Source organism: Penicillium cataractarum, assembly GCF_028827025.1.
Source record: "Penicillium cataractarum strain IBT 29864 chromosome Unknown utg000004l, whole genome shotgun sequence".
NCBI lineage: Eukaryota > Fungi > Ascomycota > Eurotiomycetes > Eurotiales > Aspergillaceae > Penicillium > Penicillium cataractarum.
The window spans coordinates 1,259,072-1,285,348 of NW_026622740.1; the positions used below are offsets into that span (position 1 = coordinate 1,259,072).

The 26,277-nt window shown below is 50.0% G+C and overlaps 9 protein-coding genes across 9 annotated transcripts; 4 read left to right on the forward strand and 5 right to left on the reverse strand.

Moving 5' to 3' along the window:
* Window positions 1-1,490: 1,490 nt before the first annotated feature.
* cspA (putative cell surface protein) lies at window positions 1,491-2,512 on the forward strand (the record flags this gene model as incomplete). Its single annotated transcript, XM_056697930.1, has 2 exons — window positions 1,491-1,929; window positions 1,989-2,512. 2 exons carry the CDS (start codon window positions 1,491-1,493, stop codon window positions 2,510-2,512), a joined length of 963 nt encoding a protein of 320 aa, XP_056556455.1.
* A 999-nt stretch (window positions 2,513-3,511) lies between these two features.
* N7496_005002 (uncharacterized protein) lies at window positions 3,512-4,439 on the forward strand (the record flags this gene model as incomplete). Its single annotated transcript, XM_056697931.1, has 2 exons — window positions 3,512-3,906; window positions 3,971-4,439. 2 exons carry the CDS (start codon window positions 3,512-3,514, stop codon window positions 4,437-4,439), a joined length of 864 nt encoding a protein of 287 aa, XP_056556456.1.
* A 275-nt stretch (window positions 4,440-4,714) lies between these two features.
* N7496_005003 (threonine synthase THR4) lies at window positions 4,715-6,587 on the reverse strand (the record flags this gene model as incomplete). The annotated part of the gene is made up of 5 exons (XM_056697932.1): window positions 4,715-5,417; window positions 5,473-5,648; window positions 5,720-6,260; window positions 6,326-6,471; window positions 6,546-6,587. The coding sequence occupies 5 exons, from the start codon at window positions 6,585-6,587 to the stop codon at window positions 4,715-4,717; spliced, it is 1,608 nt and encodes a 535-aa protein (XP_056556457.1).
* A 366-nt stretch (window positions 6,588-6,953) lies between these two features.
* N7496_005004 (NAD(P)-dependent alcohol dehydrogenase) lies at window positions 6,954-8,164 on the reverse strand (the record flags this gene model as incomplete). The annotated part of the gene is made up of 3 exons (XM_056697933.1): window positions 6,954-7,244; window positions 7,311-7,922; window positions 7,988-8,164. The coding sequence occupies 3 exons, from the start codon at window positions 8,162-8,164 to the stop codon at window positions 6,954-6,956; spliced, it is 1,080 nt and encodes a 359-aa protein (XP_056556458.1).
* Window positions 8,165-9,082: 918 nt separating this feature from the next.
* N7496_005005 (putative AP-1 adaptor complex subunit beta) lies at window positions 9,083-11,661 on the reverse strand (the record flags this gene model as incomplete). Its single annotated transcript, XM_056697934.1, is given in 7 exon segments — window positions 9,083-9,518; window positions 9,579-9,713; window positions 9,728-10,508; window positions 10,571-11,208; window positions 11,271-11,402; window positions 11,484-11,504; window positions 11,585-11,661. The coding sequence occupies 7 exon segments, from the start codon at window positions 11,659-11,661 to the stop codon at window positions 9,083-9,085; spliced, it is 2,220 nt and encodes a 739-aa protein (XP_056556459.1).
* A 427-nt stretch (window positions 11,662-12,088) lies between these two features.
* N7496_005006 (DUF5310 domain-containing protein) lies at window positions 12,089-12,373 on the forward strand (the record flags this gene model as incomplete). The annotated part of the gene is made up of 3 exons (XM_056697935.1): window positions 12,089-12,091; window positions 12,157-12,234; window positions 12,290-12,373. 3 exons carry the CDS (start codon window positions 12,089-12,091, stop codon window positions 12,371-12,373), a joined length of 165 nt encoding a protein of 54 aa, XP_056556460.1.
* A 140-nt stretch (window positions 12,374-12,513) lies between these two features.
* Window positions 12,514-13,699, reverse strand: N7496_005007 (putative transcriptional regulator; the record flags this gene model as incomplete). Its single annotated transcript, XM_056697936.1, has 2 exons — window positions 12,514-13,383; window positions 13,454-13,699. The coding sequence occupies 2 exons, from the start codon at window positions 13,697-13,699 to the stop codon at window positions 12,514-12,516; spliced, it is 1,116 nt and encodes a 371-aa protein (XP_056556461.1).
* Window positions 13,700-14,517: 818 nt separating this feature from the next.
* On the forward strand, window positions 14,518-16,960 carry N7496_005008 (ankyrin repeat domain-containing protein; the record flags this gene model as incomplete). The annotated part of the gene is made up of 4 exons (XM_056697937.1): window positions 14,518-15,214; window positions 15,278-15,302; window positions 15,354-15,917; window positions 15,967-16,960. 4 exons carry the CDS (start codon window positions 14,518-14,520, stop codon window positions 16,958-16,960), a joined length of 2,280 nt encoding a protein of 759 aa, XP_056556462.1.
* A 2,527-nt stretch (window positions 16,961-19,487) lies between these two features.
* On the reverse strand, window positions 19,488-26,107 carry N7496_005009 (type I polyketide synthase; the record flags this gene model as incomplete). Its single annotated transcript, XM_056697938.1, has 6 exons — window positions 19,488-19,547; window positions 19,616-23,386; window positions 23,536-23,820; window positions 23,877-25,406; window positions 25,462-25,750; window positions 25,824-26,107. The coding sequence occupies 6 exons, from the start codon at window positions 26,105-26,107 to the stop codon at window positions 19,488-19,490; spliced, it is 6,219 nt and encodes a 2,072-aa protein (XP_056556463.1).
* Between the last annotated feature and the right edge of the window lie 170 nt (window positions 26,108-26,277).

Here is a 26,277-nt window from a genome sequence, read left to right on the forward strand (position 1 = left end):
AAAGAACCCTTCAAAAACCTACAAGATTCATGCTGTGAAAGCAGAGCATGAGCGTTGTGTCTGAGGGTTTCAATCGCGCTAAGGCAAGCCGTCTCCATGTTCCTGAACTTTCAGATTTTTCTTCCGTTACCGTTTGCGGCCTTTGTGGCATTGGTTCCTGTGCCCTGCTGGGATCCTTGGATGACAGCATGACTTACCACTCGAGACGAAAGCTAACAGCAGTTTAGGAATGATCCTACCTACCAATTCTTGCTTCAAGCCTCTCAAGGTCTCCATCGGCCATGGTAGCGGAGAACAGTCCTCCTAGACTCCTGGGTAGTGGCAACTCCATCTTTGCTCATTTTGGGTGGAGCTAGTGTTCAATCCGGCAGTCAAAGCTCGATCTTCTTGTCATGGACAGCCAATCGCTACTTCTGTGATTTCCATCAAGCACGGTCTCAATCAAGTGCCACGAATCTGGTCACTGTTCGATGCGCGATATCCATCGGCGGGGAAGCTACTCAACCATCCCACCCACATTCCTCCCATCGGCAGTCACCAATGGAGAGTGATTATCCGCACTCGAACGTTATGATCTACATTCTTCGATGCTGGAGGAAGCCCTCCGATTAGCAACTCTCCTCTCTGGCTGTTTCTGAACGCCGAGCCTCACCCTTTGTCGCATGGCTTTGCAGCCCTTGGAACATATACCCGAGGCTCAAGCCCTGCTATGATTGGCGGGCACTCTCTTTTCGCTTTCGCCTGCAGATGATCGTCTTCATCTGTGTGGGGCTTTGTGTCTCAGAGATCGCATGGTGACTACTCCGCTAGCTTTGAAGCTGACTTCCGGATTCGGTCACATTGAACTTTTTTTCTGGCATTCCCTTGAAGCTTGCTTGATCGGTCAACAGCACTCAGCTATTGTATCACTAACATTTTATGGAATAGCCTTGACCCCGAATGACATTTTTATCATGCCTTAATATCCCATTCTGATCTCTTGATCTGCCATTACAATCTACAGCAGCGGTCTTGTCCACAATGTGTCTTGTAGATCACAGATCTGATGGCTGCCATCTTCTTTCCTGAAACTAATCGCCGCATTAGGACTTGTGGGCCCATAATGGACTTTCCCCCCAGAAATGACACTACAAGATGTCACGTTTGCATCGTATACCACCCTATGGATATACACGATCCATAATTTCCCTCCTATACTCGCCCCGCGGATCTCTTGACTCCCAAAGCTCCACTGTCGCAGTACCTGCTTTCAGGTAAAGACAGCGAGTGGTGGATCTAGGTCAACCTTTGCGTCTCCTGGACACTACCATGGAATCGCCTTGTCCGTCATGACTTACATGAGCTCTCTTCCACTGAAATTGGATATAAAATGCACTCTCGCTGTCCTGCCATCGCAATTCTTTCCCCATCCTTCTTCAGTATTTTCACTCGTTTGAATTTCCCAAGTTTCTTGTTATCAAGCACCAAAAAAAACCTTTCAATTTCTCAAAATGGTCAACGCTCTGGCTCTTCTGGCTCTTGCCGGCCCTGCCTTTGCCGGCGTTATGCAGGCTCGAAGCGCCGACTACATTCAACCTTACTCTTCTGTTGGTGAATGGGTTCACCAGAGTGATGGCCACTCTTCGTGGTCTACCCCGTGCACCACCTCGACTAGCTCGACCAGCACCCACTCGACCAGCACCCACTCGACCAGCACCCACTCGACCAGCACCCACTCGACCAGCACTAAGCACACCACCACCCCGTGCACCACCTCGACCAGCACCACCCACTCGACCAGCACCAAGCATACTACCACCCCGTGCACTACTTCTACCAGCACTAAGCCCACCACTACCCCGTCCACCACCAGCACCAAGCCTTCTCACACTCCCGTGAAGCCTGGTCCCACCACTAAGACTATCACCATTGTGACCACGACCTGCCCTGGTAAGCCGCTATAACGAGCATTGCATCCACCAAGTAAACAACCTGCTAACCAGCTCTAGTCACCTCGTCGACTGTCACTGAGGGAACTACCACCTTTACCATCCCTGTTACCAAGACCAGCACCATCACCCTGACCAAGACCACCGTCTGCACTCTGTGCGAGGAGCCTGTCACTTTCCACAACTCCACCGTACCTGCCACTAAGCCGACCTCTGCTGTCGTTGTGCCTGTCACTAAGCCAACCTCTGCTGTCGTTGTGCCTTCTGAGTCCAGCGTCCCGGCCCAGTCCAGCGTCCCGGCCCAGTCCAACGTCCCGGCTCAGTCCAACGTCCCGGCTCAGTCCAACGTCCCGGCTCAGTCCAACGTCCCGGCTCAATCCAACGTCCCGGCTCAGTCCAGCGTCCCGGCTAAGCAGCCCTCTGTCGAGTCTGCTGCTCAGCCTGCTGCAACCCAGCCTGCTGCCACGGCTGCTCAGTCCACTCCCGAGGCCAGCTCTACCGGCGTCTTCACTGGTGCCGCCTCCAGCGTCAAGCCCGCTGCTGGCCTCCTGGCTGGTATCGTCGGTCTGATGGCCCTTCTGTAAATCAACAGTTTGGTCATTGTGGATGACGCGTACACTATGAATCCTTTCTAGTGATACGCCCACTCTCCGTTTCTGAGTTTCTCCTCGATCTTCGTGGTGGGGATCACAGAAAGCTTCAGTCTCGGTAAACAGATTTCTTTTTGTGCTTTCAGGCCATGGGTGCAGTCGATTATAGACCCACTTGACTATCCCCTCGCTGGACAGGGCAGGGGGGATGAAAGAGTTGCTCGGTCATTTCGAGATTTTGTTCATTGTCCACTCGTATTCGGCCGATCTCTATAGGTAATAATAGTAATACATAGCTTTTGCTTGGGATTTTCATTTTCGTCGTAACTTTCGATCTTTCTTTTAGAATTTCCTTAAAAAATATAGGGGAATGTCAGCACAGGGGTTTGTTCGGTATTTCGTGTGCCTTTTGGTGGTGCTCGAAATCCCATGAAAGAATGGAGGGCTGACCGTGGATCATCCTGTGAGGCATTGTCAACAAGCAACTCATTGATCATCCTACTGAGGTTAAGTGAATGAATATGGAATATTGGGGCCTTTCAATCAATCTTCGAGCAAATGCTAGGAGTATTGCTCTTGCTATGTGCGAGGCAATAGTAATGCCATCGGGTTTCTACTTGCTAACAAATTTCCATTACGCTTACCCGATTTGCGTCAAATACTGATCTTTGATGACTATCCGATACGAATGAAATAGTGAACAAACAAGACTTCTTTGATTAATGTGACTAGCTATTTGCCAGGATTCTCCAAAGTTTCCCGGGGATGGCTTTCTTTGATGATATCGTTTGACTGCCCCATGCGGTAAGGACTTCTCATACAACGAACCGACGAAGTTGAAAGAAAGTCACAAGACCAGTCATCTGCCTTGGTGAATAAAAAGCGCAGTCTTGCCCGTCATTTTTTTCCCATCAATTCTCCCCATCTCTTTCCACTCAAAACCTGCCTCTTCTGTCGCTGTATCCTACCCATCACCAACATCCAACCATCATCATGCCTCGCCGCAAGGAAAAGCGAAAGAAGGAGGATGCTGCCATTGATTCTGTACCAGAGTCACCTCCTAAAAAGGCCAAGAAGGCTGCGGGCCCGACGGCAGAAAGACCCAATATGCCCCTCTCTTCTGCTTCTATCAAGAAGACCATCAAAGGGACCAGCTGGCATGGCCCACCTCCCCGACTGAGCAGGGGTCCTCACCAAGCTGCTGAGGAAGCCAAGAAGAAGGAAAAGAAGAAGAAAGAAGAAGAAGAACACGATGACGAGGAAGATGACGAGGAAGATAAGGACGAGAAGGACGAGGAGGTGGTGGACTCGCAGCCACAGCAGGATCAGCGCAAGGGAGGACTTTCACCCAGGACCCGCGAAAAAGCGGCCTGGCTATTCTTCGAAAGGTACACTCCATTTACCTCCATCCCTACACAACCCCCAAATCTAACACACACACACCCAAAATAGCGACGGCAACGAAGGGAACCCCAGCCAAACGGGACACGAACTCTTGGGGCTCGCCACCCTCGAAATAGACGCAGACAAATGCATCGAATTCCAAAGGAACTGCGGCATGATAACCGATGAGTCTGGGAAGTTGACGTACCCAGTGTTAAAGCAATCAGACGGAAAGGTAGTAGAAGGACCCTCGGCATTGCGAGCGATGTATATCAAACGGAATGTTGTAATGGCGAATACCGGAAAGAAAACCCTGGACAAACCTACTATGAACACTGCAATCATGCTCTATTACCGATATAAGCTCAAGGGGCTTACTTGGCCGAGAGATGGGACTGTTACCTATTGGTATGATGGAGGGCAAGTGTGTGAGCCGAAGGTGTATGATCCTGAGGAACATAGGAAGCTTGCTGAGAAGTATGGGAGTATTTGGGTTGAGGGGTTGAGTGTGCCGTTTTATGTGGTGCCGCGTCTGTAGGACTGTGGTTTTGTTCGATGCTTTCTGGGGTTTGGCGCTTTCGGGACTTTTAAGTGAATCATGGTGAAATTGCAATGTTATTATTTTCCTTTTACATCGAAATTATCCTCCCACTTTTGGAACCATAAACATCATGAATATTGTAAGTCGCGTCTCCTTCAACGAGACATAAGGAGACTACCTATGTGAAAAGAACTTTTCCTTTTCCTCCACAAGCATATAAAAAGCCACAAATGAGTCTATATCAACATGCAATCAAGGAATGTGAATTAATTCTAACGCAGACCCTCAAGCTCCTGCTCAACCTCGGCCTTGACAATCTCACGGACACCCTCCCAGCCAGCACCGTGAGGAACGGCCGTAACGCGGCGCTCGCGCTGCTCAAGACCAACGAACTCCTCGGGGAGAACCTCGCTGAAGCTGTAACCATCCTCGTTGCTCAGCGCCAGGTCAACGGCGCTAGCGAACTTGGCAGGGTGGGCTGTGGACAGCGAGATGTGGTTAACACCGGGGTTACGCTGGATAGAGCGGCGGGAAGCAGCGACACCAACGGCGGTGTGCGGGTCGAGAATGTAGCCGCCGGTCTTGGAGCTCTTGGGGCTACCTGCGGGGAGGTCGGTGGGGAAGCAGGTCTTGTAGGTATCGCGGATAGTGGTGATGGTCTCCTCGTTGCTGACACGCTCACTCTCGAACTCGGCCTTGGCGGCCTCAATGACGGCAGCGGGGACCTGGAAGCCGCCCTCGGTCTTGAGCTTGTTCAACCAGCTGCTGACGCTCTCGCAGGCGTGCTGGCGGCGCTCCTCGGCGGTGCTGGCCTTGTCGGTCTGGAATGCGAAGAACCAGAGGAGACGCTCGAAGTTGCTGCTGACCAGGATGTCCATGGCGGGACTGTGGGTCTCCTTGACGCCCTCATCCGTGACTGCGCCGAGAGGCTTCTTAGTGTAGTGACCTTCGGTACGGAAGAAACGGTCGAGAATGCTATTTCATAATGGTTAGAGGCATTATGAAGGCAGTTGATGGGAAATTAACTTACTCGTTCTCGTTAGTCGCGACAACAAGCTTAGAGACTGGCAGGCCCATCTGCTTAGCGAACCATCCAGCCAAGATGTCGCCGAAGTTTCCGGAGGGCACGACCATGCGGACTCCAGAGCCCTTAACGTAGTTGGAAGACTTAGTGAGGGAGAGATATGAGTAGAAGTAGTAGGTGATCTAGGGATATGATCAATCAGTATACTTGCGATCAAAAGCGCTCGACTTCAGACGAAAAATATCAAACTGACCTGTGCGAGAATTCTGGCCCAGTTGATCGAGTTAATAGCGCCAATGTTGTGAGTCTTATTGATATCAGGGTCGGCGAACAAGGCCTTGACAATATCCTGGCAGTCATCGAAGGATCCCTCAACAGTGAGGTTGTGCACATTGGCATCAAGCACACTGGTCATCTGAGCCTCCTGGATAGGGCTGACCTTACCCTTGGGGAAGAGGATGAACACGGAGACATCCTTCTTGCCACGCAGACCGTAGATAGCAGCAGAACCAGTATCGCCCGAAGTTGCGCCAACGATGGTCAAGTGGTGGCGGTCCTTGCCAGTCTTGCCCGCGTTCTTGCGCACAAGGAAGTATTCGAAGAAGTTACCCAGACTTTGAAGGGCGACATCCTTGAAAGCGAAAGTTGGGCCGTGGAAGAGCTCCAACAGGTACAGGTTGTCCTTGGGGTCCAATGCGGCGACCGGGGTGCGCTCGGGGTGGCGGAATGTGGAGTAGGACTTGTCGATGATGGTCTTGAGGTCCTCGGAGGGGATTTCGGAGGGGGAGATATACCTGTTGTAGCAATCCAATTAGTGATGACCCTTATCGGTGGAACGAGAAGTGCTTCGCCAACTTACAGGGACATGATACGGTGGGCCAGCTCGGCGAAGGACAAGTCCCGCCATTCGGACTCCCACGAAGCGGGCAGAGAAGGGATCTCCTCAGGAATGAACAGACCGCCATCTGAGGCAAGACCCTTCATCACAACATCCTCAAAGGAACGCTAGACAGTCCAATGTTAGCCATGTACATAGGTGGCGGAAAGTGTTATAGAGCGGGCGGGGAGGTGGTACATACTCCAGACTCGCTACCACGAGTACTAAGATAACGCTGGGACATGATTGCGTATGCTGCCGAGTCAATTGAGTAAATCAACTGCGGAAAAGGGTGGGTGTAATGGAGAGGGAGAGAAAGAGATGGCGCGATGAATCACGGCGGGGCCCGTGAATCATTTCAACTTTTGATTATATTCGCCGCGGGGGGATGTGCGCTATCCCCGATTGGGACTAGTGGCTCCGAAAGCGGCCTCACGTGGGCGGAATCGATTGGCCCTACGCAAACTTGTTTTTAACGCTGGAGATACGCTGTAGATCATATCACAAAATGAATATCTTGGTTAAATTTTTGATTCTATCTCTATTTGTATTGCCTTGTTGTTCTATACATTCAATTCATCAATCGTCGTCTCATCCTTGCCTCGAAATTTCACTCGTTAACCAGCACGTAGCGGTAGCGCGCCTTGCCGTCCTCCATATCCACAATGGCCTTGTTAGCGTCCTTCATGGGGATCTCCTCGATCCAGGGTTGAATGTTCTTCTCAGCAACCAGCTGGAACATCTCACGGATCTCGTTGGGGCTGCCAACGAGCGAGCTCTCAACCTTCAAGCGACGCATGAGTTTACGCACGGGGGCGTAGAGAGTGCCGTCTTCGGGCAGACCAACTTGCACCAGACTTCCATTAGTGCGCAGGAGACCCAGGTAGTCATCCATGGGCATCTAAAGTAGAAATAGGTTAGCGTGAATACATTGACGTACAATCAGCCTCTAAAAGTCTTGTCTTACCTTGGTGGAAGAAACGGTGCACACAATCAGATCCAAAGACCGGGCATGCTTCGTCGCCCAATCCGGCTCATCATCAGTCGCAATGTACAGATCAGCGCCCATCTTAATCGCATCCTCGCTCTTAGCAGTCTTGCGAGAAATCGCAACGACCTTGTCGGCATTCATAGCCTTGGCAAACATTACACCAAAGTGGCCGAGACCACCAACTCCGATGATACCAACGCGCTTGCCGGGACCACAGCCATTATGCTTGAGAGGGCTGTAGAGCGTCACACCACCACACAGCATAGGAGCAGCAGCTGCCGAGGAAATGCCATCGGGGATCTTAATAGCAAAGTGCGCGGGCACACGGTTGTACAACGCATATCCACCGTAGGACTTGTCGCCATTCTGGTGAGTGCTGTTGTAGGTACCAGTGAACTTCTTAGAGCAGTACTGCTCCGAGCCCATAGCGCACTCTTCGCAATCACCCTGGCGACCCTGGCAAGAGTCACTCTGTGCGCCGACACCAACACGGTCGCCCACCTTGATGCCGTTGGTCACCTTAGATCCCACGCGAACCGCAGTGCCAACGATCTCGTGTCCAACACAGCAAGGATAGAGAGTGGGTCTCTATCAAGTGAAGTTAGAAAACACCATCCGAAAAAAAGCAAATAGATCTAATTATGTATACTCACCCAGCCACTACGCAGAGTGTGCAGGTCCGAGCCACAGATACCACAGTGGGAGATCTTGATATCGATATCTGTCTCCTCCCACGTCTTGGGCTTAAACTCTTGCCAGACCATGTTACCCTGGCCGGAGCTGGGATCCAGGCCCATCCAGCCCTCGAATTTGTAGTCGTTTTCAGCCATGGCGATGTATAGAGGAGTAATTGGTATACTTCCGAGGAGCGTGCAGGGAAAGCATTATCCCCTCATCGGGGCCACCTCCCATTTATATCATTTTCAGGGCCCCGAGGGGGGATCCAGGAACAACCAGCGGGACAGACCCAGAGTTCTCACTCTTGCTGGTTATTCTGGTTGGAGAAGTCTGGAAAATTCGGCACGGTATGGAGAATAATTGGTAAGCAGGCACCGGGTTTTCAGTGCGGATCGGGAAGTTGTGCCATCATTCGGAAGCTTAATGTTGATCCTGCCTTGGAACTTTAGTTTCTATTACGGACTGGTTTGATCTCGAGTTTAATCTCGAGTCTATATCCGAATCCCTGGGCGATTAGCATGGATGACCTGGATGATAAGCACAATATCACGCCTTCTAACAATTGGATTCTGCGAGAAATTGTGGATCCGTCACCTTCGGGAATTCTTCGGTCGTTGAAGATTCTTCGTTATCGTCTCGGCTCTAACGAGTTTATCTCCCGCTGGCTCCGAAACGACGCCCGCCGCTGACAAGCCGGACGCCAAAAAGCTCATGTTGGGCCCACCGTCAGACGCTTGATAGCACTTCGCCACAGTGGAAAGAGACCCCACAATGGAATCTACCCTTTGAGGAGGTGGCAAACCTACACGGGAAATGGCATATTGTAGTCGGAAACCACTCGTTTTCAACAGTAAAAGAAAAAAAAGATGTACATGCAAAAGGCCTTTTGAAAGTCCGGCAGGGGAACAATGCAGGGACAGAGAAAGGAAAATTAAACACATAAAAGGAAATAAGGAAACCGTTCTATCTCGTTCTGTTCAGATCCTCGCTAGCGAAACACCTGGTTATAAAAAACAGCCAGCCTCAAAGCAGGTGGCTGGGAACGCTATACCGTAACATAACACTCACCCTTAAAGGAGATCCATGATATCTTGGCTGGATTTCTGGGGTTGGCTCTGTGTGGGAGGGGAAGCGTGGCCAGAGAGATCGAGACCGGAGAAACCATTCATCAAGTCAGCTGCAGCACCGCCATTGGCCCCGCTGGACGAGGGTTGGGAAGGACCAGAGTCGCCAAAGACTCCCAGGAGATCGTCGAGGTTGTTGCTGGCCTGGGGTGCAGGAGCACCAGCCGCGGGAGATTGCACTCGGACAGGAGTACCTGCCAGACCTTCCAATCCGGACATCTCGCCAGAAGGCTCCTTGTGGGCCGAGGCCGGGGCACCGCCGTCGAAATCGATGTCCAGCAGATTCTCGACGTTGCTTTGCGCCTGCGCAGGTGCGGTGCCGCTGACAGCGGCTGCGGCCGCGGCAGCCAAGGGGTTCTCGCGCGCGTTTTGGAGTTGTTCCCTGTGATGAAAATATTAGCTTGAAGGACCTTCACAGTGAATGAAATATGATTTGACGTACTCGATAGCGGCCCGTTGAACAGCATCGGCACCGAAGCGGCCTTGTCCAACGAATTGCTCTGGGGGCTTGTGGTACACGGAAGAAAGGGTAGAGAGCTCCTGGAGGAGTTGTTCCAAGAGAGTGGGCGGTAATGAGCTGATGGTAGTGACGATGGGGGCTTCTCCGAGAGGACAATGTTCTTGGTAGCGTTCTGGTCGCTTGTGTTGGAGAGCAAACGCCAGTAGATATAGGCTCGGTCACGGACATCAGGGTTATCATTCTCGGCGGTGGCAGCCTGAAGCACGCGCTGGACGAGACCCTGTGCCTTCTCGGGCCGCTTGAGGAAGAGTTTGACCACAGCAGTAAGGATCTGCAATTGAGTTTGCGCGAACTCTTCATTGAAGCCATCCACGAAGCCACCGAGAATGTCACCAGCATTGCTGATCTTCTCGGCGTACTCACCCACAATCCAGATCAAAGCGGCGCGGGCATTAGGCTCGTCCAACTCGTCAATGCACTTGCACAGAGTGGGGATGATACCCTCATAACCAGGGTATTTCCGGAAAATATCCTTAATCACAACGATAGCCTCCTGAACGACGTAGTTCACCTTGGTGTTGATCAAATCCAACAAGGTGTTGACGCATTTTTCGCTAGCACTCTCAATCTTAATGGCAACCTGGCCAATCGCTTTGACGGCGCGACGGACAAAGTCCATGTCAACCTCCAGAGCGTATTCCTTCAACTCAGCCAGAAGCTGATCCACGTTGCGATCGTTTGCTATCCGAACCATAATCTCCAGCTTCTGGAACTTGACATAAGGCGGGTCGTTGTACTTGCAGAAGAACACACGGAGTTCCTTATTCAGAATATCAGGTTGTTTCTGCAGCAAAAGGTCGATGTTTCGCAAAGCCACATATTGCACCTCGGGTGCCGAAGAGACCAAAGTCACTTATAACCTGATTAGCAACTTGAAACCCGGCTGTGACGGAAATGAAAATTGTCTGACATACCTAGCGGGGGGGCCATCTTCTTAAGATAGTTCTTAGCTAACTCGGGTCCGACATACTTCATGTGCAAGAAGACGACCTTGACAGCCGCAAGAACAACACTGGCGTTGACATGCTGGAACTGAGGCGCAACACGTTCACAAATGTGCTCCGACTCCTTCACATCGGCCGCCCGATACTCTGCTAGCGTTGAGAGGATGGTTACCCGACCCCACTCCGTGCACTCGTTCAAAGCCATGAGCATTTTCCGTAGTGTGTTGGCAGTCACCTGCAAAGCTTGCGTCTCGGGGGCCGTGTGGTGAATTTCCGATAGCGCAGTCACGGAATTGGCCACCACCATGGGGTTGGGGTCACCGATCATCTCCTGCAGCATCTCCAAGAATCCGTTTTCGAGGCACATGGAGGGGTTCAGGTCGAACAACTTGGCAACGCAGATGGCAGCGGTCTTGCGCACGTAGGGCGACTCGTCGCGAAGGGTCTTGCGAAGTGGTTCCTCCATGTAATCCACCATCTTGTCCACACGAATGCAGCCCATAGTGCGAATTGCCAGGGCTCGGATTAGGGGGTTCGGGTCTTCCGAGTCTTGGACGAAGGTATTGACGGCGAGAATGCAAAGATCGGGGTGTGATTTGGCGTAGTTCCTGAAGAGAATCCATCTGGTTAGCCCATGCGCCTCTCCTCCCAAGTCGCGGGGAATACTCACATGAGGTAGAGGTAGACGAGTTTCTTCTGCTCCAGGTCCGCAGTAGCAATGTTCTTCAGAACATCGGGGAAAAGAGCCGAAACATCCTTGCCCAGGGTCATGGCCATGATCGTCTTCTGAATAGACTCTTTCCTGTTGAACCGTCAGCCTCGCCACGTAACTCCCTATTCCCATCGACCGCAATGGTTGCGAGCTTCGCGAACACCGACGTACCGTTCGTAGGCATACTGAGACCTATCCTCATAGTCAGTATCATCAATTCTTCATCCCGGCCAAACGGCCATCTGTTCTTAAAGTGCGGTGGGGGGTCATACACCAGGCCAGCTCGCAGTTCAAACGTCTCTCCTTTCCGGGGCACCGCAAAGGCGCCGCGGATCTTATTCATCGCCATGCCGGAGGATTATGAGCTTCAGCAACGACCGAGTCGTGCCTCCGCCAATGTCAATCGGAGAAGGAAGTGGACGTAAGTCGAGTCAGTCGGGCGACTGCGGGGGAATCGAGAGCTGTCACGGTCGCGCGACACGGGGTTTAGGGACGGAGACAACGATCGGAGACAACCGTTAAACCATTCCCTTCTCTTGCAGCGAACTGAATGGCGAAAATAGGAAACCGGTGGGTGATCGAAAGTCGAGGAGAGGCGGAGGATGGGAGGTAGAGAAAGAAAGGGTGTTTGGGCGATCAAAAGTTGTCCACAAATGGCGGGCTCTGGACCCTCCCGGACCGCTTTATGCTTCGGACCAACGGGCTCACTACGTGATCTCAACTTTCCCCCTTAACTTTGACTTCTTGAACCACGTACCGACTCTGCGCGAATTACGATGGTAAGTATCCAATATCCGACACCGACAATGCTGCACGAGGAGGCCAAGACTTAAAGCATCTGCAGGCTAATCTCCCCAACTTGCGTCGCCTCTTCGTCGAGGCCCGAACGGAGGTCGAGGAGAACGAGTACTCTCGAACAGCGGTATGGGTCCCCATTGCTAATATCAATGCTCAACGCAATTCCTGACTGGCAGCAGTTTTACAATCTCGTCCTATTCATCTCGTCGGTTGCCGTCTTCAGTCTTGCCGCTCAGCGCATGAGCGGTCATAAGGCCCGATGAGCGCAGTACATGCTACTCCCTACGCTTCCAGTGTTACAACGACAAAGGGCATGGCTAGGGATATCTTGCTATTATAAGAAGACGACGATACCGAGACTGGCACAGAGACCCCGCCAGACCATCGCTCGTGCATACAGACCTTAATCGCTCTCTTCTCCCTCACTTTCCAAAAACGCGAGCGCTTGACGTCCACGAGCCGCGCGGCGTGACGGTGCAGGCCCATCACTACCCTCGTCTCCACTGCCTGTTCCCCATTTCTTCGCACCTTGCTGGATCTGTTCAAGATCCGCCTTGAGTTCCCGCTCATCACGGATTTGCCGAGCTTTCTCGAGGGAATATCGTCCCTTCATTCCCGCGTCTTCCAGCATCTGTTTGAGATGCTTGATCTTCGCCTTTGAAGTTTCATATGGCTGTAACTCCCGCCACCACATCTTGCGGATTCCACACTTAACCAGCCACCCTTGTAACCGCTTGATCTCTGCTTGATCCGGGTCGAGGTCCTCATCCTTGGCTTTGGCGGCTTTCTTTTCTTTCTTCGGGGCAGCCTTCTTTGAAGCGCCCTCGTTGCTTTTACGCTTTCGCGCGGCCTTGGGCTTCGGCTCCTCGTCTAGCACAACGGACATTTCGCTCTCGGAATCATCTTTGGTAGCTTCTGCACTGCGGTTGGTCGCAACAGCCTCCTCCTCGCCATGGGATATTTCAACTGCCTCCGGCGAAGGTTCTTTGGGCTTTTTAGTCTTGGTAGTCTTTGTCACTTGTCGTGCGGCCTTCCTGGGCTTTGCGACCTCTTCCTCCTCGCTCTCCGCATCAGGTAGTTCCGATAGCTCGTCCTCTTCTTCCGAAACTGGTGTTTGTGTCTTTTGGCGCTTTCTCGGCTTCTGTGTGCTTACGGCCTTGTGTCGCTTGTTCGTTGGGTTCTGACTCGGTTCTAGAGGGGGCGATGACGCGGCTGGCTCAGGCTCAGGCTCAGGCTCGGATTCTGGCTCTGGCGCACTCGTTCGTAGTATCTCCTTTGTCGCATCCTCAAGTCAGCAATTAACTCTTAGAGTAACCCGTATTAAATGGCATGCAAAATCTCACAAATTCATCTTTGATAACCTCCTCGCTTTTCACTTTCCAGTCGCCAGTATTCCTGAAGAAATCCTGCTCAAGACCCAATTTCTGCTCGACGGCGTGGCGCACGCGCTTCACGGTGAGTTCTTCGAAATTTTTCGCCTTGTATTTCGCCGTAACTTCCTTGCGCAGTGCCTTTTCCAATGCCTGGTCGGAGGGAACGGCAGCCTCCGCCTCTGATTCCGAGTCCGACAGTGTATATCTCGGCGCCATGGCTATACTGCGGCGTCGGCCTGGCGGGTGGGTCGCGTGCGTGAAACGCTTGGTTTCAGGGTGTTGTGAGGTGGTAGAGGGTAGTAGGAGCGCGTCAATAAGATATAAGTCTATGCTGAAATCGGGATTTAGGAGGAGATCGCATTAGACGTATCAGAAACGTGTCGTCAGTGATTGATGAGGAAGTCGCGACTGCCCAAGCCTTGAAGATGCGGCTAACACCTGACCGCCCGCAACAAGCATCCCTAATCGTCTCATCTACAGTCAGTCAGTTTGCTTTTGAGCACACTCGTATGACGAAACAATGAAAATTAAACATCATTTCATTGGAATATATGAATGGACATGAAAATCACCGCTGCAGTTTGAGCAAAAATTAGGTATGTCGTCTAACCACCAAGATCAAGTCCGTTACGGTTGTTTATTGACAGTAAGTAGAGCAAATTTCATCGGCGCAAAGTTAAATTCAAAGTTATACCGACTATTGAATGAGAATCCATTGGCGTGGTACAATAGTCACAAGCTTAGCATCGATGCATTGGCATAACTCGAGCCTTCAACTGGTCAATCTGTGCCTAACAGCTAGCCCTATACCAGTCACGGGTCGACAACTGAATACGAGAAGATGTTTGACAGGGCGATCTATACGAAGTGGAGACCCTAAGCTTCTCCCACTAACTACCCCGCCTAGCCATGGCGTCGTCTAAGACTGTCAGCTCAAAGGTTATAGACCTTCTTTCAATACTCTTGGTACTCTTTTGCCGGAAGGATTTCATCTGGGATTGTCAGACTGGCTTTCCGTCACCAAGCTAACCAAGATGGATCCCATCTCTATCACCGGGCTGATCATAGAAGTCAGCAACGTGCTGTCCTGTGTGATCAATTATGCCAAGGCCGTCCAGGGCGCCAAGTCCGACATGCGCAAGTTAAGCGAGGAACTATTTGCTCTGAAAGGTATTCTAGAGCATATTTCAACGGGCATAGGCGACAATACACCGACACCTGAGAAAGATATCGAGTCGGAGCAGTCCTCGGGCGTGTTCGATCGAGACGTAATGTCACGAGTCCTATTCACGGCGAACGAATTCCTCCAAAGCCTACTTCAAGAACTCGAAGAGCCTGCAACTAAATTCAAAAAGTTGAAGCAGAAACTAGAATGGCCCTTCACGCAGGATCAAGTCAATGCGCATCTTATTCGACTCGAGAGGGTCAAATCGTGGTTGATCTTGGTTATCACAGCAGATACTGCGGCGGCGGAGAAAGATCTCCATCAAGAGATAATTAGCTTGTCAAGAAATTTGAAAGAGGATTTGCGCATTCGAGAGCAAGAAAGGGTTCAAAGGGACAATGAGGCGCTTTTCAAGTGGATTGCACCGGTTAGTCCGGCCGATTCGCATCTTCGAGCATCCAATGGACGTCGTATGGGAACGGGGCGATGGTTTACCAAGTCGCATTTGAAAGGATGGCTTCGAGATCCGTTGGATGGGAAAAGAATTCTCTTTCTTGTCGGTAAATGTATGGCTACTCTCCGTACACTATCAGAAATAGTTCTCAGAGCTAATGTGGTGGCTCAAATAGCTGGAACAGGAAAGACGACACTTTTGTCAGTTTATGATGGACTTTTCGATTTCATGCTTGACTAATGTTCTTCTAGTGCTCAAATCGTGGAAGAGTTAACTTCAATGGCTTCAGGCGATCCAAGTCTATGCTTTGCCTATTTCTATTGCACAATCAGCAATACTGCATCTCAAGCTCCTGGCAACGTCTTGGGCTCCTTGGTGGCACAACTTGCCAGATCGAACCCCGCTATACTGGAAAATATCCGATCGCTATATGATAAAATCCCCAAGTCGCAAACCCACAGACTTCCGGTTGATATCTCGGCTCTTGAAGATGCAATCATCAAACACTCTACTGGAAACTCCCGAATTGTCATTCTCGTTGATGCTCTCAATGAAAGCTCCGAGACGGATCATATCGAATGTTCTTTGTTGAAACTGGCGAGGTTGTCTTCGAACATTCGCATCCTTGTTACCACGACATCGACGAGAGCTTCTTCTAAAGAAGCTAACTTTTTGAACATCAAGGCTGGAACCATGAAAGAGGATATCAAGACATTCATTCAGTACCGCTTAGAGCATGATACTGCCCTTCGGAATTTGACACCAAAATTGCAGGCTGAAATTTCGGAGACCTTGCTCAAGGATGCAGATGGATCGTCAGTACACTACCACCTTCTTCTTTTCTTTCTTCTGACACCGCCATAGATTCAGATGGGTTCAACTCTCATTGGACAACCTTTGCGCTCAAAGAACTGCTAAAGCAATGCGAGCCTCCCTGTCCAATCTCCCCGGAACGCTTAGGGAGATGTACGCAAATACATTGGAACGTGTTAGCCCAGAAGATATACAATTCGTCCATGAAGCTCTCTTCTGGCTCAGCTTTGCGAAGCAGCCCTTGACACTGCGAAGCTTGAACGAGGTCGTGGTTCTCGATGAGACCGACACAATCCTAGACGAGGACATGATGCTCGTTCCGCGGGACATTCTGCTCCAACTTTGCCAAGGGCTTATCTCCGTGGATCAGGCCGGACACGTCAATCTCGCGCATTCATCAGTCAAAGAATTTCTGACCTCTGAATGGATCCGTACTTCTCGAGTGAGCCACTTTGCCTTGGACGCTTCGACCGCAGATACCACAATCATGCGAAAGTGTCTGACATATCTGTGTCTCGACAATTTCAAACCCGGATATAGTGAGTTCAAAAAGCGAACTAGAATACGCTGGTTCCTATACTACGCAGCCTACTTCTGGCCCACCCACGGCACTCACTGCAAATTCGGAGAACGCGAGCGAAAATTGGTCAACAGATTCTTTGCTACAAAAAGCCTTACCCGTCGGGGTAATTACGGTGTCTGGATAGAAGCTTTGATCCCGGGCGTGGATCATTCTATCATTGAAAATACAGAACCACTTTACTATGCCGCCTCGTTTGGCATGGCCTCCGTCGTCAAGGCTATTCTAGCATCTGATCCCGGTATAGACCTCAATGCTCCCGGTGGTCGTGTTGGAGCTACGCCTTTGTTTGCTGCTTGTTGGCGGCATAATTATGAGGTCGCGGAGATTCTTCTCAGGGCCGGTGCTGATCCGAAGATTGCTGATCCTGGCACTGGTGTGAACGTGATTGGACTGGCCAGGATGGGTAATTTCCTCTCCGTTCGAGATCTTCTACTTCGCTGCAATGTGGATTTGAAGTCTTGAGGTGATTTTGAATCCGGGCAACACATGGTGTCATCATTTTTTGAGAAATACCTATTTGATGCCTTCCGTTGTACTTTGCTCTTCGCCACTTTTCATTCCAGGTCGCCTTGGATATTACTTGGGTTGGAAGTTCGTGTTACAGATGTTCTTTATTAGGGTCATTTGGCTGCTTTTGATATTTTGTGTTCGAAATGTTGTATCTTTCCTCCCTTCTCGACAATATTTATGTACCATACGTAGAGCCTAGGGACCTCAGTCGTTACTGGCATATTGCTTCAGCAGTGGCAGATGCTACGGTGTATTGATGACCTTCAAACCTACCTGAGATAAACTTATTCGAGCGATATTATTGGGAAGAGGCTGCTAGGCTTCTTGGTATTTCATATGCCAACTTAGAAATAAATAACTCAAAAATCTATAAGGGTTTCTAAGATTGATGATAAACATCTCCATCTATATATCTTAGTGCCTGAAATACATGTTATGTTGAGATGAGGAGAGATCGGATCTAAAAGGAGCGACAGTGTACACCAGCAATTGAATGATATTGAACCTTAGATATCTAATATAACCCCTAAGTAGAAGCAAGCTGTACACTTTACCATACAAGGCTTATTGTGTCTCAGGACGGAATTCAGGTAGTCATCAAAGCCTTAGCTCCATTGAAGACGCCGGAATCTGAACATATTTCTCGGTATGTGTCAATTACTTAAGGCCTACTTACATTGCTCTATGCAGTAATTTGTGCGAGATTCTCATTTAAGTAGATAAAATTGAATTAGTCATAATTTGCAATAATCGGACCTTCAACACTACAGAATTGACACATTCTTGTTGTGTAATTCTGCAGCTACTAAACTTGCTCCACCCAGTGGCATAATATTAACTTTATTAAGGTTTAGTTTTCACTAGTGTTGATATTAGCATGAATATTGAGCTGCCATTGAAAATAAAGCTTTCTGATTAGTTAATTATTTAGTAACTATGGAGAACTCCTGTCAAAGCACTATGACGAGCAAAATGGAGCCTGTATTGACAAAAACCTCCACCAAGGGGTCCCTTTTTGGCAAAGTGGTAGTTTAGTTCATCATTTCGTCAATCTATTTATCCACCATTGCGGAGTACTCTAACTGTGTACGGAGTACGGAGTCAACTATCATACGAGGCTGAGCTGAAGATAGCCGATCATCGCATTGTCCTGGCGATCGTTTCCACCACTATCTTATACGGCACATGTGGATTCAATAATAATACTGGACTTAGTAACTAGCCTTCAAGAGCATGAGTATGGCCTATGTCCCGCCCGCCGGATTTTACTTGACTCCCAAGCGTTCAGGTCTTCAAATTATTTTGGCTACAGCTGCCTGTCACCACCTTCAGACAACCAAGACAATTCAATTTCTCAAGCATCTTTTCTTTCTGAACTACATTCTAAGCTCCAGTGCTTGAATTTACACGTTGAGATCTTTACTGCTGATTATCTTTGCTATTCTTGGGTATGTGATTTATAGCTCTAGATTGATGTGAAACAGTTACTCACACTATTGACTAGCCTCCCATTTTCTGGTTAGTTTAGTTCATATTCCACTGAAATACATGCTATTAAGCAAGTTTAGATGCGAAGGTCGACTGCCGTGATTACCGGGATGGGCATTGTGTTGCACCAGGCAAGCGATGTGCTCCTGGCGAGACCGCCCAGCTCTGGGACACGGGTTGTAAGAACGGTCGGTACACCCTTCCACCTCTTGAGACTAACCTTCGAGATGCCATAATCAACGTAATTTCTTGCCACGCCCAAGAATTCCTTAACTATGATGGGAGTATCGCGATTAAGACAGATTTACCGGCGATTACCACTGCGATATTTAAAAAAAGTTGATGAATATACTATTCTCTAACTCGAACTGCAGAGGATGCGAGTGAGAGGGAGGTTTTAACGTATATCGATTGTTCGTTACAGACTTGGACGATGGTTTCAAATATACTCCGTACTTGGTACTAAAACCGGAAATGCTTGTAAAAGTTGTATCTAGGCGCTCTAGCAGAATATTGACTTGACAGACTTTGCCATTTGCAGTATCTTCAATCCTACATAGCGCATTTGGATAGCATTTGGATGGCATTTGGATAACAGTGCGAGATTGGATGCTTAGTGTTTATGTTTTCTCAACAATAAACGAACATTGCAAGCCTTTCGGGCGTAGCCATCAAGATGGCTCGCATGGAAGACCTAGGAAGAGAGCTCCCTTAGGCTTTTGCCTGTTGCAAAAACATGATTGGCCTATCGTCACTCCTGGCTCCACTTTGGAGTGCCATAACTTGTCTCCCTACTCCGTACAATGATCTGGACAATGTTTAGACAGGTAGGGGCCAGCCAATAGTAATGCTGAAGTGCCTCAGAAGGAAAGCGTCAAGACATCTTCATTGACCACCAACGACTGTATAGACGTATCCCATCTATCTTCGGCCGTCTCACCAACAAGCTCACCTGTGATTTGGGCACGCACATCAAATCGCAATTGTGAAATCATCTCATTGCAAGAGCCCGCTCAATAGCATCCTCCAGGAGCGACCCAGTCACACTAATCTACACGTCCAGTGGAAACCGTTAGCCATCCTATAAATACTTTCCTTCAACTGATTCATCCGACCTACCTGAGGTGGACTCATGATAGACTCATGGTCGCCAGTAACGACATGACATTCCACAGCACCAGTGAGTTGATCCCATCCACACGGCCCAAAAGACTGACGTGGCTCTGTCTGCCATTCCCTCCCCACTCCCTCCCCCAAAACATAATCCTTCGACAAGGTGCCCGCCTTCTGAGCGGCAAGCAATTCCGACGCCTCTTGTAACCGCTCCGGAAGCTGATCATACTGCCCCATGCTAGCCCATATCTGAACCACTAACCGTGGCCTCCGATTAGATTCTAACGGTCTGGGCTCATATTTTCGCAGAGCATTCAACGATCCAACCGTATGTTCTTTGAGATGCAATGGCATGTCAATATCGGGCAACCCTTTCCTCTTGACCGGTGCATACAGGCCCGTCAGCTCAACCGCCTCAACAGTGGGAATCGGCATATCGGGTATCGGTGTAGGACAAGGGCTGTCGATCATGACGATACATAGAACGTCGTCTTGTTCGGTAAGGAGAAGCTGGCGGGTTATCTCGTACGCGTACATGCCTCCTATGGACCATCCGCCGAGGAGGTAGGGTCCCCGAGGCCGCACGCGGCGGATTTCTTTGATGTAGAGAGACGCTGCATCTTCCATCGTCCAGCCTTCTGGCGGTATCCGTTGAAGAAATGGAGACTCCATGGTATAGATGGGTACTTTGCTCCGCAACTGGGGGAGATTCATGTAAGATCCAGGGTAGCCTGACCCAGGAGCAATGAGAAACAATGGCGGAAGGGCAGAGTCTGGGTCGCCCTGGAGAAGGCTAGCAAAGTGAGAGTACGTTTGGGGCGAAATTAATGCTGTTGATGCTGATGCCGGCTCACTCTTAACAATTTCTTGGCGAGTCCATGCGACGTCCGATCCTGAAAGAAGGGTGCGCATTGATCCGATGGTGGGATTGTTCTGGAAGACGGATGCAGGAAGAGCTTTGCCTGTAACATCTTGAAACATGGATAACACGGCAATAGACAAGAGGGAATCTACACCCAGTTCCTCGAATCGAGTATGCGATTGAATATCAGCCAAGAGGATTCCTGTCTGGCTGACCAATACGGTAAGGAAGTCGTTGAAAAGCGATTTCCCCTGACTGCCGTGGTTGGACCTGATGCTAGGGGTTGATGACGGTGTGGATAAGGTACTGGAGCCATTCGAAGTTGTCGGCTGACTGCCCTGGTGTTGTCGGAGATAGCTGAAGATATGGGATAGACTTGACTTCCCTGCAAAAAGGCTCATTGGCAGCGCGATGCCTATGGTGTCTTGTACTCTGCTCGAAATGGACGCAGCAAGTATGGAATCGACTCCCATTTCTTCCATTAAAGTATGTTCTTTCATCGCATATGCATCGATGGCAAGCTCCTCTGCAATGATTGCGGATACGCTGGCTAAATAGTTCGTTGATAGAGGAGAAGAAACGGCCTCCAGTGGTACTATCTTTGATCCATGTTCGTATTGGCCCGGGGGAGAGATTCCTTGGTGATCCGGAGTGTTCACCAAACTCCGAAGGACAGCCATATTCATTTGCCGAAATGTCAGCTTGAAACAGGTCGCTATGATCTCATCGCCATCAAGGAGGTAAATATCTCCGACCCAAAGTCTAGATTTCTCCTCCTCGCGCATGCAAGCGTAAATCTTGTATGTCTTAGCCTGAAGCCGACTGGGGATCAGCCGTAGACTTTCCCATCCGGTAGAGATATATGCCGTGTCTTTAGGTCGACTCAGAGAGTTGTTCAGAATGAACCCGGCAAAATGGATAATACCGTCGGTACAATATGGAGAGCAGGTGAACTGGCCGTGTTCCTCTGGCCCAGGCAGTTGGATCGTCCCGCATGCTTCATTTCGTTCACAGTCCATGAAGATCTGTCGGATGCTGTGGTATTTTGTGTCGTAGTCGACAATGTCTGCGAACATCCGATACACCAGATCCCCAGGCATATGGCAGATTCCGGGGTGCTGGGTGAGGTCCTTCAGCTGCTCGATTCTGGTACTCACAAAGCCAGAGAAACGTTTCCACTGCGACAGCTGCTTCTTTGTGTCTAATAGGTGAACGTGACAGGTTGAATGGGTGGCACTGGTACCTGTTTCCTGTTCTGACTTCACTGTCACAGTGACAGTTTTGGATGCTGCTATGGGTGTTGTTTCGATGACCACCTTTGTCTCTGGCCCAGCATCCGAGACAATCAAGGGATGAAAGATTTCAACATCCTCGACGCCAATTATGGAATTTACATCCCTCTTGGGAGGATCAGTGAAGGAGTACTGCATGGAGGTGATGGCCATGTCCACATAGACCGAACTTGGACATAATCCTTGACCATGTACACGGTGACCCTCAATAGCAGCCAACAACTGAGGGTCCTTCGCGTCGGAAACAAACGTCCTTGTAAGAATATCTTCGCTTTTGGCTGTTTTTGGTTGTAGATATTGGACACAGGTTGACAAGAACGGAATTTTAAGTGCAGCAGTGGGCGATGACTGTTGGTCCTCCTTGACATGATCGATCCAGTGCCGCTGATTTTGGAAGGCATAATTTGGTAGCTCCAGCAACTGCGCCTTAGGTTCCCCGTCGCATTGAATAGAAGGCCAGATGATGTCATGCCCTTGGCGATACAAATGGACAAGTGCCTCTGAGATGCACTTCCAGCCATCTACGCCTCTTTTCATGCTGGGAAGCAAATGCGAGCTAGGGATCTTTTTGCATGACCTGATCATACTAAGACATCCCGATCCGGGGCCACATTCCAACCAGGAGATGCTGCCATTCTGTGCCACCTGTCCGACGCCACTGTCCATTGCCCCCACAAAGTTGACCGGCTCCCTGATGTGGCGGACTAAGTATTCGGGGATGATCTCTGTATCTTCTGGGAGCATCCTGCCCAGTAGTGGAGACAAAATCGGGATCCTCGGCTTCGCAAGAGGAATGTTTCGGACGATGGAAGCAAAAGGCTCAAGTACCGGGTCCATTTGAGCTGAATGGAATGCATACCGCAGCGACATTTGCTCAGCCCGGATCCCGTCGGAATCCAATTTCGACTGAAAGGCTTGGATTTGGGCCTTACGCCCACTAATTATCGTTGAATTGGGCCCATTTGTACAGGAAATCTCGCAAGTTGGAAATAATGAGCACAATTTTTGGGCCGATGCGATGGATAAATTGACCATCAGCATGCTGTAGGCGTCCTCTGTGCATATCTCCTCCATAAGCTGTGCTCTTTTGCCGACCAGAAACAATGTATCGCTGACAGAGAGCGCTCCCGCAATACACAACGCTGAATATTCTCCCAAGCTGTGCCCGAGAAGTATGGCGGGACGGACTCCCCAGCTCATCCACATATCCGCCATAGCAATCTCGAATGCAACGAGGCACAACTGTTCAACTATCGGTGATGCAGGTTTATGCTCACTCCCATGGCAATCATAGTCGTTGATATAGTCTAGGAAAGATGGGAAACCAAAGGCACGGGTTAGATCATCCAATCGGACCAGCTGCTTCTGGAATGTCGGACAATCATCCAGCAACCTTCTTGCCACCTGCCTGACACTCTGCGATCCTTGTCCAATAAAGCTGAATGCAATTTGACGCTTGTCATGGACATTGGTAGAGAGACAAGGTGAAACAGGCCCATTGGATATCTGTTCCATCAAACCTTCGACATCCGCGGCGAGATAGGCAGCGCGAAAATGATGATGCAACCGGCGAACAGTTGTTGTATATGATAGGTCATGAATGTGGATACGTTTTTTATTTTGCTGCAGGTAGTCCAGTAGTCGTTGTTTGCAGTCATGCAGAGAAGCTCCGGTCTTTGCTGACAGAACTATAGGATAATGCCTTGTCGTGGAATCCATCCTGTCTGAAGTCCCTGGGGAAAGGAATTCTTCCAGTAGCAGACTGGTATTACCGCCCTAAAGGCCATGATATATTCAGTAAGCAGGGTAGGCTTCGGGGAAATGGCACAGATAACTGGGTCCAAACGCACTGTTGCATTGAAGCTATTTACCAAAACTCTTCTGCGTCCACCGTTGGAGCGTGAGGTGAAGGGTACGCGGGCCAAAGGCACTTGGATACTGGTTCCCATTGCCTGAGATATATCTTTATTGATGCAGTTGGCAATCCCAGTGTGAGGGGGGATGTAATTTTCTCGAAACATCAACAAGGCTTTGATCAGCGAGGTGATTCCCGCGGCCTGGTACCGTGAGTAGGGGCTTCCACGAAGTCAAGAAATAGGCGAAAGTTACTTACCGCTTCGCCATGGCCCACGTTAGCCTTCACCGAGCCGATTGGCAACGGTTGGCCCGTTGTCGAGCTGTCCCGAAACATGCGAACAATGGAAGCCAACTCAGTTTTATCGCCAACCTGTGTTCCTGTCCCATGCAGCTCCACATAATCGACCTGCCCACAGGAAATGCCTGCTCGTCTGAGTACCCTCTGGAACAATCGCTCCTGCGTCTGCTGGTGTGGGTGCGTAATGGATATAGCCTCTGCGGAGTGGTTGGTCGAAACAGCCTTGATGACACCGTAGACATGATCATTGTCGGCAATCGCCTTATCGAGACGCTTCAAAATAACTACACCCACTCCCTCACCTCGACAATATCCATCAGCCTGGTCATCTAATGTTTGACAGGGGCCAGTTGGTGAAAGAAAGCCTCCCTTCTGCAGTCCTTGGAACATCCTAGGCCCCGTCAGGACGTTTCCACCACCAGTAACAGCCACATCGCAATCTCCAAGACGTAAGGAGTTGCATGCAAGCTCAATTGCAGCTAGACTGGATGAACAAGCTGTATCAATGCTATAGGATGGCCCGTCCCATTTGAAGAAGTAGTTCAATCGTCCAGGGCCGAATGCTCGGATGTTTCCCGGAACATAGTAGATATCTGGTGCCTGGCCAGCGTTCGCCTCACGCCAGTCATCAGTCGTCTGGCCGAAGAAGGTACCGATGCGGTCATTGCAATTGGCGCTGTAACCGGCAGTCTCGAGCGCTTCATATGTCACCATGAGAAGAAGCCGCTGTGTAGGATCGGTCTGCTTTGCTTCCCGCGGACTCATGGAAAAGAAGGAACAGTCAAAGTCACCTATATCGTCCACGAAACAACCATACATCCCAGGCCCTGATAGGTCTGAGTACTGGTTGACGTTGAACCGATCCGTTGGGACTGGTTTATGCATTCTCCTGCCCTTTTGCAGTGTTGTCCAGAACTCTGTCAGGTCCCTGCCGCCCGGAAAACGGCCACTCATGCCGATGATTGCGATATCATCGCTGTCATTGCTATCTTCAGATGCAAAAATGTCAATTGATTGATCTCGGGCCAGTGATATTCCCACAGTAGCCAGATTCTGACGTAACACATGGGTGCCGGTTGTCGGCCCCATTATGCGGAGGCCGTCGCGAATGTCATGACAAAAAGGTGCGAGATTCGTTACCACAGCGTCGAGACAGATTGCCCTTTGGAGAATGTCGTCGACTGCCTGACGAAGAACGTGGTGCAAGGAACCCCCATCATATGCACAGCCAGTCGATGGCGAAATGAGTGTCGTGTTAGGCCGAATGTCCCGGCGGATACATGCCACTGGCTCCAAAATATAGTCGGTAGAAGTGGCCGCAAGGTGAGCTGCATGGAACGGCCCAAAGATAGGTAATGACAGTGAATTCGATCTCTGGAGGACCGGAGAAGTTGCAAACAGTCGCTCCAAGATACGCGGGGGGCCGCTCACCGTGAAGCTATTAGATGCCCTGGCGCTGATGTACACCTTGTGATGAGGAGAGCTTACCTGCAAGTAAAAATCAGTGTTCATGTTACATCGTAGAGGTGGAACTTCATCCCACATTTGTCTGTTCGAAAATATCCAAAGCATCTTGAAGCTCTTCAAGGGAGACGCCGCGAACTGCCTTGGACCAGCTGCCGTCTTCAGTGGCAATGAGTTGTGACCGACGATGAACATCAAGCGCAAGGCGAAGAGCTACACAAACAATACGAGGACCCAAACTAATCAGTTCCTGTAAATTTGTAGCCGCTCCGGTCAGAACGGAGGGTAGAAGCCCAGTACACAGCCCGAGCACACGACGCTGATGTCCCTGATTGCTCGATAGGAAATCAGGATTGCGGGAAGTGTGGCTATAGAGAACCGTCAGGTAAACCAGTTAGTTGTTGATAACAGCGCAAGCATCACCACGCACTAGGATCTTACATTATTATCGACGCTATCTGCGCCATACATAGGAGAAGAGTCGATGAAAGGACGCAATATCTCTCCTCCCCATTCTCATGGCTTGAGAGGAAGGCGTCGACAGAATTTAAGCTTCCGATCAACTTTCTTTCGTCTGGTGCTAAGCTGCCTGCTTCCTGGGCTATCGCTTCCAGGGATTCCTTCAAGAACGGATCAAGGATCTTGGCGTTCTGAAAGGAGCCGACTGCTGATGCCAGGAGTTGGGTAGAGCATTGCGACTGATCTGTAAACACTAAGAGTTCCATTCTGTAAAGTAGATGAAAGGTGACACTAGAGCATGGGAAAGGTCTGGATAGAACAGATGGAACACGAATCAACCGAAGATATGTGACTGAAGAAGTCTAGATGATCGTCTATCCTAAACAGGCCTATAGGCCCTATCTTCTGGGCAGCAATACCAATGCTGCAGAATCCT